General features: G+C 27.2%; 2 protein-coding genes across 2 annotated transcripts; both read right to left on the minus strand.

Moving 5' to 3' along the window:
* Positions 1-363: 363 nt before the first annotated feature.
* On the minus strand, positions 364-3,799 carry LOC129614964 (uncharacterized protein F54F2.9-like). The gene is made up of 4 exons (XM_055529955.1): positions 3,693-3,799; positions 3,612-3,641; positions 1,260-1,425; positions 364-1,116 (listed from the first exon to the last, which is right to left on the minus strand). Coding segments are annotated over exons 2-4 (528 nt in total). The 5' UTR covers positions 3,614-3,641; positions 3,693-3,799; the 3' UTR covers positions 364-756.
* Positions 3,800-7,089: 3,290 nt separating this feature from the next.
* Positions 7,090-10,528, minus strand: LOC129614961 (dnaJ homolog subfamily C member 1-like). The gene is made up of 7 exons (XM_055529948.1): positions 10,303-10,528; positions 10,078-10,250; positions 9,874-10,021; positions 9,690-9,788; positions 8,233-8,345; positions 7,986-8,181; positions 7,090-7,842 (listed from the first exon to the last, which is right to left on the minus strand). The coding sequence occupies exons 1-7, from the start codon at positions 10,438-10,440 to the stop codon at positions 7,171-7,173; spliced, it is 1,539 nt and encodes a 512-aa protein (XP_055385923.1). The 5' UTR covers positions 10,441-10,528; the 3' UTR covers positions 7,090-7,170.
* Between the last annotated feature and the right edge of the window lie 8,242 nt (positions 10,529-18,770).

Here is an 18,770-nt window from a genome sequence, read left to right on the forward strand (position 1 = left end):
TTATTTTAATATTTCTTCTCAAAAACCAGCCACTTCGATTTAAAAAAAACCCATATAAAATAAGGTCGCGCTTTCAAGTTTCTCTCTTAGGATTGGGACTTGTTAGATATAAAGACATTAGTTTTTTTAATATAGACAGTTTAGAAAATTCTGAACTTTTCTGTATATATAACTGCAAACTCTCAGAAATGTGAAAAGTAAACGATTACCAAATTATTCGTGTAATGTAATTTTTAAGATACTATTTCTAAAATTATTTAAAAAAATACTTCTTATGTACATAATATTTACTAATCATTAATTCTTTTTTAAGATGACAAGGTGCGATATACGATTAGGTTAATGAAAATGGAAAAAACATACTAACAACATTAAATGCAGTTTAATATTGAAATTCGATCTTATTTAATCTTTATATTTTTTACAAAAATTTAAACATGTATTTCAACATGAGATGTCACTGTCTTCGTATAGTTCAGCATCAATTTTTTTCCTTTGCTTCCGCAAGTTTCTTTTTTTTCCACCATATTTCTTTTCAATTAAAGTCTTTGTGTTATCAAGACAATCATTACCCTGTAGATGATCAGAATTTTCTGAATTTTCAGCGCTATCACTTTGTGTACCATTATTCTGTTTTAATTTATTACCATCATTGTCTTTACTACTTTTTGTAGTTTTAACTAATTGTACTAAAAATTTATAGCGTGACTGACATTCATCTTTTGTTTTATCGGGAACGTATTCCGCTATTCTGATCTACTTTTCAGTTTGTGGATAATTTTTATACAAAGTAATTGCATCTTCTAAGGCTTTTTGTTGAGTTTGTGACCAATCTTTTTGTGGTACAAATATATTTCCATTTCCAGTTTTTTTGCCTTCGAGTGGTATTATCGGAATTTCCCCCATATTCGGTGTTGCCATATCAATTGAATTAATTGAAGATTTATAGCTGTTTTCTTTCAATTTTGCGGACATAAATGTTATTTCGGAAATTGAACGGTCCATTATTTCAGATATTGTTTCCCATCTTCGCGGAACCCCAGAAGAGTATTTTTTCACTAAACTAACTAATTGCGCAATATCGTCATCTGTCCAAAATCCTCCGCTGATTTGCACCTTGATTTTCAGTGAAAAAGTCAAATTACTTGAGAATTTGTACATGCATAAACACAAATAGATATACATATGTACATATACAAATGTGTGCATGTAATTTTTACATGGTATAAAAAAATAAATAATTGTAAAATGTTAATTACCTTTTCATTTACTGGTTTAACAATGTCACCAAGATTTAAATCTCGTTTCTTAAGCTGTGAGTAGCCTTCTAAGTCGGCATCACTTTTTTCAGGGGGTCTTTCAATAACTTTACGTTTTCTTAATTCTTTTAACTTTAATTTTTCTTCATATAACTGTGTCTTTTGCATATCGATGGCAACCAAGTGACATCACGTAAATCAAAATATTGAAATTTTACAGGAGAGCAAAAAAACTAATTTATTCCTTGGAAATATTATAATTTATAAATCTGTAATTATTTTTTTACTCAAAAAATGCACAAATATCTAAAAAAAAAAAAATATTAAAAAAAAAAATTAAATTTGGAAGTTGTTGGATTTACGTGATGTCACAACAATTATTTTCAACAAATATATCAGATTTACGAGTTGTCACATAATGAAAATAAAAAAACTCTAAATAATTTGTTTTAGACTAATATGGTGTTAATCAAATTTTAAACAAAAACTTATTCAAATTTAACATATAAATATTTAAAAAACATAAAAGAAACATAACTTCAATAAATTAAACAAAATAAAAATAAAAAAAAGTTATTTTTCATTGTGTGGTAAGTTGTCATAAAATTGATGATAGTCTTTTGGCATGACTTCTTTTAGATTTTGCAAATTAACCCATTTTTGATATTGAATTTTAAGGGGCCCCTTGTGAATCTGAAGGAAATTAGAAAGTTTTGCAGAGTTCAGCATATTTGAGTTACCTCGCTTTAAAGGAAGTGGGGTCCATTCACCATCAAATGTAGTTTTTATTTCAATTCCATTTGAATTATATTTAATTACTTTTATGTCATGTACGGCTAATTTTTTTTTTGGATTAAGGGAGGTAGATAAAGAACACCAAATCTTTATAATTTTTTACAAAATCATAGTCCAATCTTTTATTTTCATATGGGGGTTGGTTCCGTGCTTTTAAAGTTATTGAACAATAATCATGTGGGACATAAATATTTTTGTTTTTAAGTTTTTTCTCTATACACGCATGGACAGAGTCTACCTCCATTTGTGTGTGCCCTTTCTCTAGGAATTTTTGATATATAGTGACATGCTTTTCTTTAGCATACGTCAAAAGAGCGTTTGATAAAATTGCATTTTTATTTTGGTATCCACAGTTATCACTCCAAATAATTATTTCATTATTAACGCAGTCTTGACATTTTTCTAGCAAATAATCAATGACACATGATGCAAAAGTATTTGCAGAGAGATCAGCTTGGGTTTCATCAAACCAATAGCACTTTGTATTACATGAGTTCAAATCGTAGATGGTAAAATTGTAGCAACAGAGCTTTGTTTTATTAAATAGTGCAGATGCGTTCATCATAGGACAGACTTTTAGGGATTGTAAGAAAATCCCAAATTAACTTCTTCAGCTTGTCTTTTAAAACTAGTTACGGACAAAGGCTGTAAATTATAATATTCATCAAGTTCGCGAATTTTCTTGTATTCATTATATAAACTATTAAAAGTATTTGAAAATGTTGGTTCGACATATAGTTTTTTAGAATATTTTCTGCAATAATGGGATGGTAATTTAGGAATTTTGTGAAAAAAATTCTGCAAATATTCAGTTTCTATAGTTTTTAAGTGTCTGTTGATTCTAAGATAATTACTATTATTATTATTATTATTATTATTACTAGTAGTAGGTGAACTATTTGCACTTTTAGCCCATTTTCGAACTTGATATTCCCCTAGGGAAAAAGTCGATAAAAACATTTTTTTACAGACCAGATAGGTTTATCATTTTTTATTTTAATAGTATAAGCGTAAGAAGAATTACGTTTTGGTGCTATGTCAGATCATTTTCTGGTTTTAACAGGTATCTCTGAAATTAGAGTGGATATATTTCCTTCAAAATATAATTTCCTTCAAAATATAATCTAAACTCATTTTGCTTTGTAGTAGCTTACTATTTATTTAATCTATAAAAAATTTTCTTTTCAAAATAATTTTTAACTAACAAAATTTTCACGTACTCGTATTACCTTATTTTTTTAATCAACTAGTAAAAATTACTTAACTAATAGAAATAGAAATTATCATTGTGACAATTCGTATATTCGGGGAAAAACTATTTTTGTGTTTACTTTAAACCAAGTGACATTAAGTAAATTATTTTACGTGTTGTCACTATTGTATTTTAATACATCTATTATATACGAGATGTCACTATTATCATTTTTAAGCATAAATTTAGTAAAATATGATAATTTTTGAAAGTAGAACTATGTAATAGGTAATTTTTTATCTAAATACTCAAAAAAAAAAAAAAGTGATTTTTTCGATTTACGTGGTGTCACTTGGTTGCCATCGATATCAATTATTTTAGCTTCCTCTTCTTCCCTATTATTAAGAACATCAAAGTTTAAAACCATTGATTGAGAATTTAATTACCTTTTCTTCTGTTTTATTTCCTGGTGACGGAATTCGGCATATTCTTTATATGCATTTTTAATTTTTCGTGGAGCGTTCCATATAAATAGTGGTATTTGAAAAGGCAGTGTATTCTAAAAACACAAAAAAAAACTTTTTGCTTAAACATATTGAGAAGCAGTGTAAGTACAGCTAACAATACATATTTCAATGTTTAAATTTTTAGTTCTTTATTGTTAGAATTTTAATAAACTCTTATTTAATTGTTTTATTAAAAAGCTTTGAAAAAAAAAAACAAAATGTTCTCTAACAATCTTAGATTACCTATAAAAATAATTGTGTTTGATTTTTTTTGGAAATTTAACAATATAGTCAGCTCTATCATGAATTGCACTCGTAGAATCCTACGAATTAAACTGAATTCATTGGTTCATCGTTTTTGAGCTGAGCTCATTTGTAGTCGAACTTGTTTTCTCTTGATTGTTCATTCGTTCATCTGAAAAAAGCAGATCGTTCGCAATAGTTCAATATACACAAATTTCACGTTTTAAAAAACCTCTGCACTTAAGTTGAAGTTGATTCAACTTTTTGAGAGAGAAAAAAGTTGTACTAAAAATAAAGGGAATGTCAAAAAATCAAATTTTCATAAAAAATACATCAATTCATCGCGATAGCGACGAACCAGTGAATCCAGCTTTACGAACGTACATACAACGTAGACTTTTGAATGATCTCAAATTTCTTTGACAATAATATACTTTTATGACCGGATTCGAATATCTTTTTTATTTTTGAAATAAATAGTATCAAATAACTCAAAAGCTCCGATTGTAAAATGACAGGTAGTAGGTACTGATATCCCTAAGTTTTTGTCTGTTTGCGTTTACTATTAAGATTCATAAACAGGCAGGGCTTTTTATAAATAGATTGCTCTTGTTTACCTGCTAATAAAATATGAAAGAAGAGCACAACAAAATTTTTGAAGCACTCAATATAACATGTTTGAAATAGTTTTAAAATAATTATTTAAAAAAAAAATTGATTGGAAGTAGGTACATACATATTTATTTTTCGTAACTTAAAAACTAACTGAAATAATTTGAAACAATTTTATAAGTAACGTATAAATAACCGAAATGAGATAATTCAAATTGTTGAAATGTGTCAACCTATATTACTTTTAATAACATTTTTGTTATCCGACACTACTCAGCTTAACTTATTAGGAAATACAAAATGTACATTAAAAATCTTACATCTTTCCTCATTAACATTTGAAACCATACTGAAATGTGAATTTGAAATTTTTTATCATTGTTTTAATATCTTTATATCTAACAAGTCCCAATGCTCAGAGAGAAACTTGAAAGCACACCTTATTTTATATGGGTTTTTTTAAATCGAAGTGGCTATTTTTTAAGAAGAAATATTAAAATAAATTAACACTTATTATAAAGCAGGTAATATTTAGAAAATATATTTGAAAAATCAAAAAAATATATTAATATTTTCAGTGATAATTATTTTAAAATTTTAAAAAAAGCGGAAAAACAACAAGCACAACCTTCGCCTTCAACGTTTTATATGTTACTGAAAGCATTTCATTATTTTTAAGTGAACAGCTTTTTTTTCTCATAGGTTAACTCAAGATATGGGACGTACCTGGGGTGTCAAGTTGAAAATATAATTAATGAAAGATAATTATTAAATATTGATATAAATACATAGTAAAAAAAAATTTGAAGAGGGAATTAGAAAATAATATCTAAAATACAATCAAATATTATTTTTTAAATACACATTTTATATCCACTTCTTAATTTTACCTCTTTTTGAGAAAAATTTTTAAAACTTATTATATTACCTAAGTAAAAAAATATTTAAAAGGTTTTGGAAAAGACAATAATATATTTTTATGACCGGATTCAAATATCTTTTTATTTTTGAAATAAATATTATCTTAGCAAATGATTCAAAAACTCCGATTATAAAATGACAAGTAGTAGGTACTGATGTAAATTTTTGTCCGTTTGCGTTTACTATTAAGATTCATACACAGGCAGGGCCATTTTATAAATAGATTGCTCTTGTTTAGCTGCTAATAAAATATGAAAGAAGAGCACAACAAAATTTTTGAAGCACTCAATACTCCTATAACATGTTTGAAATAGTTTTAAAATAATTATTTAAAAAAAAATTTATTGGAAGTAGGTACATACATATTTATTTTTAATAAATTAAAAACTAACTGAAATTATTTGAAACAATTTTATAAGTAATGTATAAATAACCGAAATGAGATAATTCAAATTGTTCAAATGTGTCAACCTATATTACTTTTACTGACATTTTTGTTAGCCGACACTACTCAACTTACCTTATTGGGAAATACAAAATATGTATAAAAAATCATACATCCTTCCTCATTAACATTTGAAACCATACTTAAATATGAAATTCGAATTTTTTGTCATTTTTTCTTTCCTCCTACCTTTCTTTCTTTTTCGTGCAATAGAATTTAAATGGGAAACTTTTTAAAAAATGTGTATAATATCCTGAGATTTTTTAAAATATTAAACTCTTTTTTACGTTAAAAAAAAAAGAAAAAAATAATAAAAAATATGACACGATCAGTGGCATTTAAAGAAAAAACCAGCAACGAAGCCAAAAATTCGTAATATTTCGTAAAAAAAAATGAGTATTGGGACTTGTTAGATATAAAGACATTACATTTTTTCTTTCCTCCTACCTTTCTTTCTTTTTCGTGCAATAGAATTTAAATGGGAAGCTTTTTAAAAAATGTGTATAATATTCTGAGATTTTTAAAATATTAAATTCTTTTTTACGTAAAAAGAAGAAAAAAAATAATAAGAAATATGGCACGATCAGTGGCATTTAAAGAAAAAAAACGGAACGAAAGCAAAAATTCGCAATACTTCGTAAAAAAAATTGAGTATTGGGACCTGTTAGATATAAAGACATTATTGATACTTTGTAAAATTTACTTCATGAGCGCATGATTGAAGTCACGGTATTTATGAATGAAAATATTAATATATTTGATTTTTTAAATATATTTTCGAAAATTTACCTGTTTTATAATAAGTGTGAATTTATTTTAACATTTCTTCTCAAAAACTAGCCACTTCGATTTAAAGAAAACACATATAAAATAAGGTCGTGCTTTCAAGTTTCTCTCTTAGCATTGGGACTTGTTAGATATAAGGACATTAGGTTTTTTAATGTAGACAGTTTAGAAAATTCTGAACTTTTCTGTATATATAATTTTTAAGATACTATTTCTAAAATTATTTAAAAAAATACTTCTTATGTACATAATATTTACTAATCATTAATTCTTTTTTAAGATGACAAGGTGCGATATACGATTAGGTTAATGAAAATGGAAAAAACATACTAACAACATTAAATGCAGTTTAATATTGAAATTCGATCTTATTTAATCTTTATATTTTTTACAAAAATTTAAACATGTATTTCAACATGAGATGTCACTGTCTTCGTATAGTTCAGCATCAATTTTTTTCCTTTGCTTCCGCAAGTTTCTTTTTTTTCCACCATATTTCTTTTCAATTAAAGTCTTTGTGTTATCAAGACAATCATTACCCTGTAGATGATCAGAATTTTCTGAATTTTCAGCGCTATCACTTTGTGTACCATTATTCTGTTTTAATTTATTACCATCATTGTCTTTACTACTTTTTGTAGTTTTAACTAATTGTACTAAAAATTTATAGCGTGACTGACATTCATCTTTTGTTTTATCGGGAACGTATTCCGCTATTCTGATCCACTTTTCAGTTTGTGGATAATTTTTATACAAAGTAATTGCATCTTCTAAGGCTTTTTGTTGAGTTTGTGACCAATCTTTTTGTGGTACAAATATATTTCCATTTCCAGTTTTTTTGCCTTCGAGTGGTATTATCGGAATTTCCCCCATATTCGGTGTTGCCATATCAATTGAATTAATTGAAGATTTATAGCTGTTTTCTTTCAATTTTGCGGACATAAATGTTATTTCGGAAATTGAACGGCCCATTATTTCAGATATTGTTTCCCATCTTCGCGGAACCCCAGAAGAGTATTTTTTCACTAAACTAACTAATTGCGCAATATCGTCATCTGTCCAAAATCCTCCGCTGATTTGCACCTTGATTTTCAGTGAAAAAGTCAAATTACTTGAGAATTTGTTCATGCATAAACACAAATAGATATACATATGTACATATACAAATGTGTGCATGTAATTTTTACATGGTATAAAAAAATAAATAATTGTAAAATGTTAATTACCTTTTCATTTACTGGTTTAACAATGTCACCAAGATTTAAATCTCGTTTCTTAAGCTGTGAGTAGCCTTCTAAGTCGGCATCACTTTTTTCAGGGGGTCTTTCAATAACTTTACGTTTTCTTAATTCTTTTAACTTTAATTTTTCTTCATATAACTGTGTCTTTTGCATATCAATTATTTTAGCTTCCTCTTCTTCCCTATTATTAAGAACATCAAAGTTTAAAACCATTGATTGAGAATTTAATTACCTTTTCTTCTGTTTTATTTCCTGGTGACGGAATTCGGCATATTCTTTATATGCATTTTTAATTTTTCGTGGAGCGTTCCATATAAATAGTGGTATTTGAAAAGGCAGTGTATTCTAAAAACACAAAAAAAACTTTTTGCTTAAACATATTGAGAAGCAGTGTAAGTACAGCTAACAATACATATTTCGATGTTTAAATTTTTAGTTCTTTATTGTTAGAATTTTAATAAACTCTTATTTAATTGTTTTATTAAAAAGCTTTGAAAAAAAAAAACAAAATGTTCTCTAACAATCTTAGATTACCTATAAAAATAATTGTGTTTGACTTTTTTTTGGAAATTGAACAATACAGTCAGCTCTATCATGAATTCCACTCCTAGAATCCTACGAATTAAACTGAATTCATTGGTTCATCGTTTTTGAGCTGAGCTCATTTGTAGTCGAACTAAAGTGTGTAAATTTATATAAGATCTGGCTGAGATAAAACTTGAAAAAAACTTTAAAAAGAGAAACAATCACGAAATTTCTCGCCAAAAGAAAGAATTCTCATTTAAAAAAAAAAATAAACCAGAAAACTTGAAAAACCTTAAAAACTTTATAAATATGTGATAGACGTAAATATTTTTTACATATATTTTTTGGTTATACCAAAAGCCGAAAATTTTGATTTTGGATTATAAGTGTGAAACTTAGAAAAAACCATTTGTAAATCCATTTTATTTATTTTATTTTTAATTAAAAAGTTTTGAAAAAAAGTTAATGTTCATGAAAAATTTTTTTTCTAAAAATAAAACCTTTTGATATAACCAAGAAAAACATACGTTTTGACAGCTGTAAGATTTTAAATTTTTAAAACATTAAATTTCACTTTACAAAACTTGAAAAAACTTTAAACCTTGCAAAAATGAGAATGTTATAATTTTCACTCATTTTTGTTCAAAAAATATTATCCCAGAATCCAGACACTGCATGCAAAATCTTTATAAAGTTTTTAAAGTTTTTATTTTGTTGTTGCTATTAGATATTTTTTAAAATACCCATTTTGTAAGTTTTCCCGTTTTTTTAATTTTTGAATAGTTTTCAAAAGTGGAGAAAAAATTGTTTTGACAATATGAATTTACAACCATGAATGGTAGCTGTGTTAGAATAACTCACACTCAAATAAAGAAATTCAAAACTTGGAAATATAATACGATCATTCTCTTTAAATTGCTTGTTACGTGTGATTATTTTTCGCAGATTTTTGAGGGTAATTTTTGATTACTCCATTACAAATATCCGGAGCAGTATTTTTGTAATTCATAATTGACAATATATTTGTAATTTTCCGAATTTCAGAGCTACGAACGAAGTTCATAATAGGGCAATCCAAGTTAAGCTTTTTTAATTCAGAATTAACTATGTATGTATGTCAGTATTTTATAGGTATAAAAATATAAGTATTTACAAAATACTTACACAGATATTTGGAGATGAAATATCGTCAAACATGATTTCTATAACTTCATTCTTCTTTTTTTTAGGGACCTTTTTCAATTTTGATTCTAAAATTTGTTCCTAAAATGACAGTTTGATCACGAGCATAAAAGATATACTGAACGGATTAAAGTAATTTAATTTCCATAATTTCATTCAAACTTACTGCTGTATATTTTTTTTCCAAGAAAGAAGCCCAAGCATATAGATATTGGCCAATTGAAAATACGATAAAAACTATTAAGGTACCTTCTGCTAGACCTAATTTTCTTACTCTTCTATAATAGAATAAAGCAGATTTCCAGTTTGGAAGACTAAAAAGGCCTGTGTAAGATTTCAAATGAAATAACTTTTTAAAAAATTTTATTACCCTTCTTTCAATACTTTGTCATATTTTTCCCTTTTGGAAGAATCTTTTAGTACTTCGTATATGGCTACAATATTCCTGAATTGAATATTCGCGTCTGAAGCCTTATTTTTGTCTGGATGTAACATAACAGACAAATTACGAAATGCTTTTTTAATTTGTTGTGCGCTTGCATCCTAAAAATTTCCTTATGGAACATTTAATGGCAAAAATTGTATTTTAAAATACCTGTTCCAATCCTAGCATATCATAAAAATTTCTATTGATTTCTTCTACTAGATCAAAAATTTCTAATTCATCGTTATCCCAACTATATACTACAGCAGTTATTTGGGAGTAAATATATATTATTATGAAAAATTTCATGTTTACTCTATAAAATATGTACCACTTCAAAATTATACATAAATAAAAGATTTTCTATTTATTTGGCATGTGGACAAGGGACAGTGATATACCGATATACATATATATCGATACGAGAAATTGATATTTTTATAGAGATGATGAGTTTCAACCGATATTTCATAGCATCGATTTTTAAACAAAAATTGAAGAAACCGTAAAACTAGACATATCTTAAAAAAATTTGATTTCTAACCCAGCATTTACACATACAAGTTACTTGCATGCAAGTTTGTATAATATTAATTGTCAATTAGTTTTTCGAAATGTCAAATTACTTGCTATTATGACGTAGGCGTTTAGCAAGTTAATTTTTGAAAATGTCTTTGAGAAGAAAACAACTAGCAATATATATAATTGTTTATAAATTTTAGAAACCATAAGTTTGCTAAGTTTAATTTTTTCAAAACAAAATTCAAAAATTTTAAATTAAAAAAAAAAAAAAATCAAAACAAATTTTTTTTTGTGAATTTCTCAATATGTCAAATTACTTGCTCAAATTACTGGCAGCAAAATTTTCTTGCAAGTTGAACTGCAAGTAAACAAGCAAGTAGAAATATTTCAATGTGTTAGTAAAATTTTTGTATGTATTGCAACTTTCTTGCAAGTAACTTGTACGTGTAAATGCTGGGTAAGATATTTTTATCGAAATAAGGACTTAAAACATTTCTTTTTTGAGTAAGAAATACGGCTGACAGAAATATTTTAGTTATGTCAAGCTAAAAATGCTAAAAATTCTCTCACTTCGCTAACAACAAATAATAAACTAATGCTGTAAGTATAAAATTATATTAACTCCAAAACTTTGAAATTCATTTTTCTCAAATATGCAAATTTTGATTACTTTAACAAGCCGCCCATACAGAGAAGTAATAAAAGTTGCACTAAGAATAAAGAGTAACACAACAGGAAGAAAACGTATATTTATGTTACACGAACAAAATAGTATCTTTTTGGAAAAGGTAATGTCAGTTAAAATAATAAGTTTCATTTCCTGAGGACTTTTAGGGAACAGTGTCAAGTAGTCTAGATATTCATAGATTTTCATAGATTTTCTCGTGGTTTTATGTAAAAAAAATATACACAAATATTTTTTCTTGGACTAAAATATATACATATTTCATTTCAATATCGTGGGTAACGTGTCGACTATGTGATTTAGAGCTTCTAGAGTTCAAAAAACCCTTACTTTCGCACTGAAGTATACGAATTTACGTATCCCACAGCACAATACTTCAGTTAGAGTTTTACATTTGTATTCGCTAAGAGGTTCCCTCATTCTACTGCCAAGTGGCAATTTTCGCTGAAGTCGTTTTTCCGTGACTTCAATAATGCTTCAAAAAAGATTTAAGTACGGTATTAATACGGTTGTAGTACCGTCTCAGAGCTTTCAATACCTTTACATTGTAGAAAAAACTTCTAAAGCTTTTCGTACATTTTGCAACACAATTTTTACCATATCAATACAACCTTGACGTTTATTTGAAAATTTCAATTTAAAGTTCTGTTCAAAAGTATCAAGTTCAAAAGCTTTTACTAAACTTTTTGGAACTTGATACTTTGTAAAATTTACGTTGTGAGCGCATGATTGAAGTCACGGCTTTTTATTTTCTCAATGTTTAGATTTTTTCCAACTTTTGTAAAGAAAAATTAAAAGCTTTTAAAATCTTACAGTTGTGGAACATATTCGTGGTTATGTCGGAGGTTTTATTTTTCACAAGAATTTTTTTCATCAACAATATATACATATTTTTTTTAAATTTTTTAATAAAATGAAATGCACAAAATGGAATTTTTTTAAGCTTCACACTTTTATAACACAGAATCAAAATTTTGCATAATCAAAAATATTTGTTTATGTTTGAAACAGTTTTGAAATTTCACGTTCATCACCTATTTATAAAGTTCTTTCAACTTTTCCGTCTGGTTGATTTTTTTAAATGAGACTGTGTTTTCTTTTTGCGAGAAATAAATACATATGTATGTATGTACTTCATTGTTTCTCTTTTTAAAGTTTTTTTCAATTTTATATCAGACAGAATATTAATTACTAAGGAATTTTATAAGCAGACCCTTTATTATTTTGGTTGATGTTTTATAAATAATATTTCTTCTTATATTTCCTGTCCACTATCGAGGCTGGACATCAACATCTTTATTTCTTCTCTGGACCTTCCAGCTCTGCAGATTTCACTAAATTAGACGCTCAGCCAATTGGTTAGATTATCAGCCCACGTCTTTTTCTTCCTCTGCATTTCGTGCCTAAAATTTTTTTTACATTGCTAATTGCAGCAGCTGGTACTCTTCTGAGCGCATAATGTGGCCAAGATATGCTAATTTTCTTGTTTTGATGATGTTCAAAAGCTCCTTTCGATTTTGTAATCTTGTTAACACCTATTCATATTTCACTTTTTGGATCCAACTTATCTTCAAAATTTTACGATAAGATCAAATTTCGAAGGCATGTGTTTATGCTTCTTCTCTTTTGTTAATCGTCCACAACTCAGCGCCATATAATAGCGTTGGCCATATACATACATATAACATTTTAACAATTTCAATTTTATTTTCAGGTTTATTGTACTTTTAGTGAAGATATTGCTCATGTTTATAAACTTCGTTCTTGCTTGGACTAGGCTTGATGTAATTTCGTCTGTTGTGGATGCACTTTTATTAATTATTGCTTCTAAATACTTAATTTTATTAACTTCTTCGATATCCGTGTTATTTATTTTGAAGTTACAATTCGTATTTTCTCCTCCTTTTTCAACTGTTAATATTTTCGTCATTTTGCAATTTATTTTTAAACCATATTTTTCGCATTTTCTTACAAGTTTATTTAACAGACTGTGCGCCTTCTATATTTTCCGCCAAAAGCACTGCGTCGTCTGCAAACCGATGTTGTTGATGAGTTTTCCATTTATTCTTATTCCTACTTCTGTGTCCTCCAAAGTTTCTTGGGATATTTTTTCGGCATAAATATTAAATAGTAGTGGCGAAAGACACCAGCCCTATCTGACACCTCTTTTTATAGCCATAGCCTCACTTGTACCATCTGCTGTTCTAATTTCCGCTGTTTGATGCCAACAATTTGCTCTATTATTCTTAACATGATGCTCTATTATTCTAAACATGATGCTCTATTACTCTAAACATGATGCTCTATTATTCTAATATCTTTTCCAGTTGATTGTGTCTTATTTTGTCAAACGCTTTTTCGAAATCGAGAAGAATCGATAACTCTGGCATAAATTGTACATCATAAACAATGCTTCTCTTGTACCTAGTCCGCTTCTAAACCCAAACTTTGTCTCCCCTATTTGATGATCTAATTTGCTATTAATGATCTAATTTGCTATTAAAGTCGATTTTAGCCAATTCGTTTGGTATTTTGCCAATCCCACATATTTTGTTGACTTGAAATTGCGTCGTCATCTAACAATTTTAATACTTCGTTAGGTATGCTATCTGGACCTGATGCTGAGTTATTTCTTAATTTTTTCATAGTTTAATTTTTGATGACACTTTAAACTTCATCTTTTAGAGTGGCATAACCTCCGGAAAGCTGTTGCAATTCAACACTCGGTCTAATGTCTTCAAAAAGCTCTGTTATATACTCGATTCATATTCTTGAGGATATGCTATTCAAGAACGGCTTATATTCTTAAGGATATGCTATTGTTTTGTCATTTTCTTTCTTTCTTTCAAATTGCCTAGTGTGTTTTTCTTGCCTGACTCGGTAAACTCTTTAATTTTTTTGTGTAGTTCATGAGTTTTGTGATTTTTTTCTAAGTTTTCTATTGTTTTACTTTTTTCTTCGAAATACTTAATCTTTGCTATTCTTATTTTTACTTTTATTATATTGTTGACTCTCTTATAGGCGCTTTGATTTTTATCTTTTACTTTCTACGTTGATTCATGAGCTCAAAAATTTCTTCGGTCATCCATTCATTTTTGGCAATAACTTTTACTTTTTTTTAATACTACGCAAGTAGCTTTTAATGACACTGTGATCGACTCCCATATCTTACCTATATCTATTTAATTTTTTAATTCGTTTTTAATTTCGGACATTCTTTCATTAATTTTTCTTTTTTGAATTTCTTTGTTCTGCTCATTCCCTAAGAGTTTTAAATTGGCACCTTTATTGGTTCTGCTTTTCTTTCCAGGTTTTTTTAGTTTTACTTTAATTGTTGCCACTAATGGAATGTGGTCTGATTGAATATTTGCCCCTGTGTATGTTTTTGCATTTTTTATCGCATTCTTGAACTTTAATTTTACAATTTGATTTCTAATAATTCTTTCCTTGCAGCTCTTTGCAGACACCCACGTATATAATCTGCGTTTTGGTGTTGAAAAATGGTATTTTTAATAGTAAATTTTTTGTATATGCAGAAATTGATTAGCTTCTCTTCTCTTTTATTGTGATGCCCCAATCCATAATCACCTGTGATATTGTTCACCTTTATTTTACTTACTTTGGCATTCAAATCTCCGAGTAATATTGTTGTATCTTCTTTCTTCAGTGTATCCAGTATTTCTTCGATTTCTTTATAAAATTCTTCTATTACCGCTTTTTCATAAGTTGAAATAGCAGCATAAACTTAAATGAAATTCATAAAATTCTTTTCTAGCTTGATTTGAAGCAACATGATTCTCTTAGATTGATAAATTATGCTGGATATAGCGTTTTTCAATTCTTTACTGATCAAAATCGCCACAGCTTTCTAATGGGTTTCACTAATACTGATGATATCAATTTTTAAACGTTCTTTTTCTTTTTCTAGGTTTTTTAGTTTTCCCTCTTGGTAGAAACTTTTCACGTTCCAAGTACCTATTTTGATTTTCTTATTGTGTTTTATCTTTTTTGTTAATGTTGTGATACTACCTTTTGTTGAATTGCTTTTATGTAATGTTGATAATGGGCTGGAATGTTAAGCTAGTGTCCAAATTCGTTTGGATATATCGTCGATATTATGGGAGTCGCGGAACTGCTTTTTGTGTGTTTCTAAAAAAACGTATTTGAAAATATACACACTGATGTCAATTTGCAGATATGTACGTGTAAAATTTGCGTTGTTTTTCCGAATTTACTAACGTTAGAGTTTATTAAGATAGTTGAGAAAATTCTGAATATTTCTGTATATGTAACTCAAAACTAAAAAACAGTTCCGTGATTTTTCCATAATACCGCCGATATATGACTTGAAATACTGCACCTAATTAGTGGGAAATTCATTTATTGAAGCATTATTGAGCTTTTAACAGAATTTCGTGGTTCATACCATGGTGTAAAGAATTCGAACGGGGTTGAAACCCGGTCAGGTAATTACAAAAATTATATTTGATATTATAACTTAACATACATACAATACTTATAAGAATTTTGCAAGTAATTTTCATATACTCATAATATCTGATATTAAAAAATAAGAAAAATAAACAGTAAATTAATGTCTTTATATCTAACAAGTCCCAATACTCAATTTTTTTTACGAAATATTACGAATTTTTGGCTTCGTTCCTGGTTTTTTCTTTAAATGGCACTGATCATGTGATATTTTTTATTATTTTTTTTTTTTTAAGTAAAAAAGAGTTTAATATTTTAAAAAATCTCAGGATATTATACACATTTTTTAAAAGGCTTCCCATTTAAATTCTATTGCACGAAAAAGAAAGAAAGGTAGGAGGAAAGAAAAAATGAAAAAAAAATTCAAATTAATATTTCAGTATGGTTTCAAATGTTAATGAGGAAGGATGTATGATTTTTTATGCACACTTTGTATTTCCCAATAAGGTAAGTTGAGTAGTGTCGGCTAACAAAAATGTTATTAAAAGTAATATAGGTTGACACATTTCAACAATTTGAATTATCTCATTTCGGTTATTTATATGTTACTTATAAAATTGTTTCAAATAATTTCAGTTAGTTTTTAAGTTATTAAAAATAAATATGTATGTACCTACTTCCAATAAATTTTTTTTTAAATAATCATTTTAAAACTATTTAAAACATGTTATATTGAATGCTTCAAAAATTTTGCTGTTCTCTTTTTTCATATTTTATTAGCAGGTAAACAAGAGCAATCTATTTATAAAATGTCCCTGCATGTGTTTGTATGGCCTGTCTTAATTCTAAACGGAAAGAATTTTAAAATACCTGAACAAAAATTTTAAAATACCTGTTATTTTACAGTCGGAATTTTTGAGTTATTTGGTAAAATACCATTTATTTCAAAAATAAAAAAATATTCAAATCCGGTCATAAAAATATATGATTGTTTTTTCCAAACATTTTAAATATTTTTTTTCTTAGGTAATTGATATAAATGATAGTAAGTTTTTTATATTTTTTCAAACAAAAATAGAAGTAAAATTTTGAAGTTTATATAAAATTTGTATTTAACAAATAATATTTGATTGTATTTTAGATATTATTTTCTAATTCCCTCTTCAAATTTTTTCTTTACTATGTATTTATATCAATATTCAATAATTATCTTTCATTAATTATATTTTCAACTTGACACCCCAGGTACGTCCCATATCTTGAGTTAACCTATGAGAAAAAAAAGCTGTTCACTTAAAAATAATGAAATGCTTTCAGTAACATATAAAACGTTGAAGGCGAAGGTTGTGCTTGTTGTTTTTCCGCTTTTTTTAAAAATAAATAAATAATTATCAATGAAAATATTAATATATTTTTTTGATTTTTCAAATATATTTTCTAAATTTTACTTGCTTTATAATAAGTGTGAATTTATTTTAATATTTCTTCTCAAAAAATAGCCACTTCGATTTAAAAAAAACCCATATAAAATAAGGTCGTGCTTTCAAGTTTCTCTCTGAGCATTGGGACTTGTTAGATATAAAGACATTAAGTAAATATTAATAAACTTAAATATTTAATACGAAAAGAAAAAACTACGGCAGGTTAGTCACCTTCCTGGTTAAAACCAAAGTATATCTATAAATAAGTAGTTCGACTCGTTTCATTCCGTTAGCTTTCGTTTGCATTTTGCTTCCAAATTCTTAAAATATTCCATTTTTATTTAGAAATAGATGGTAATAAGAGTTGTGTAGGCAAGAAAAAAACAAAATATTGTAAACAAACGAGTGTATCAAAAACATTGAACTGAAATAAAATTAAATTAAGTTAAGAAAACATTTTTTTATTTTTATTTTGATAACAAAATTTTTTTTTCATGTTTTATTTTTCATTTCATAAAAAAACCTTCGAATGTATGAAAGTCATAGTTATAAATTTAAAATTTCATACTTTGGTATACGGCACATACCTATTCAAGCTATATGCACAATATGATGTAGTAATATGTATGTACCCCGTTTATATGGCTGCTTCAAGCTTATTATTGTCTATATAATCCGGCTTCACTCAAGTCGCTTACTTGACTTGAAATGTTAATAATGATTTGAAATTTAATAGCTAATCGTCGTTTTGAAAAATACAAAATGTACATGGAAAAATCATACATCCCTTCTCATTAACACGTTATTTGAAACCATACTTACATATGAATATGAACAATAATTGTTATTTTTTCTTTTTCGTTCAACAGAATTTAAATGGTTTTCAAAGAGCTTTTCAAAGAATTTGTATAATATTGTGAAATTTTTCAAAATTTTAAACTGTTTTTTACTTAAAAACAAGAAAAATATAATAAGAAATATCACAATTCACACGATCAATAGAATTAAAAAAAAAAAACAGAAACGAGGGCAACAAATCGGAATACTTGGTAAAAAAAATTGAGCATTGAGACTTGTTGAATATTTATATAACTTGTAGTACCTATGCCGGAATTTACACAGTGGAAAGCTTTCTGTAAATTCATGCACATGCAACGTATTTACCGTCTAAAATAGTTTTTGACGTAAAATTTTTGTTGTTTGGAATTTTTTTTTTGTCAAAGCCTTACTATTTTCATTTAAATTTCATTTGCAATTTGATTTTGAATTGAAAGGTAAATAAAACAATGATAAAAAGTGAAAAGTAAGTAATACATATTTTTTTTTTGCATGCGGTTATAACGTTAATTTTTTTTGGTCCCTTGAGTGAACGTTGTTTGAAAACAAACGAACAACTATAGTTGATGTTCACAATGTGGTGCACTATGTAAATAGCACCATCATCTATATAATCATACTAGCACTTGTATTATTGTTCATTACAACAAAATGGAGAGCTAAACAACAAATTCCACAGCCTAAATCCCGAGCTCGTAATCGTTCATCCATGTAGGCTCAAGACTTCTCGCTTGCCTTTGAAA

Source organism: Condylostylus longicornis, unplaced genomic scaffold (assembly GCF_029603195.1).
Source record: "Condylostylus longicornis isolate FDR11 unplaced genomic scaffold, ASM2960319v2 ptg000131l, whole genome shotgun sequence".
NCBI classification, from domain to species: Eukaryota; Metazoa; Arthropoda; class Insecta; order Diptera; family Dolichopodidae; genus Condylostylus; species Condylostylus longicornis.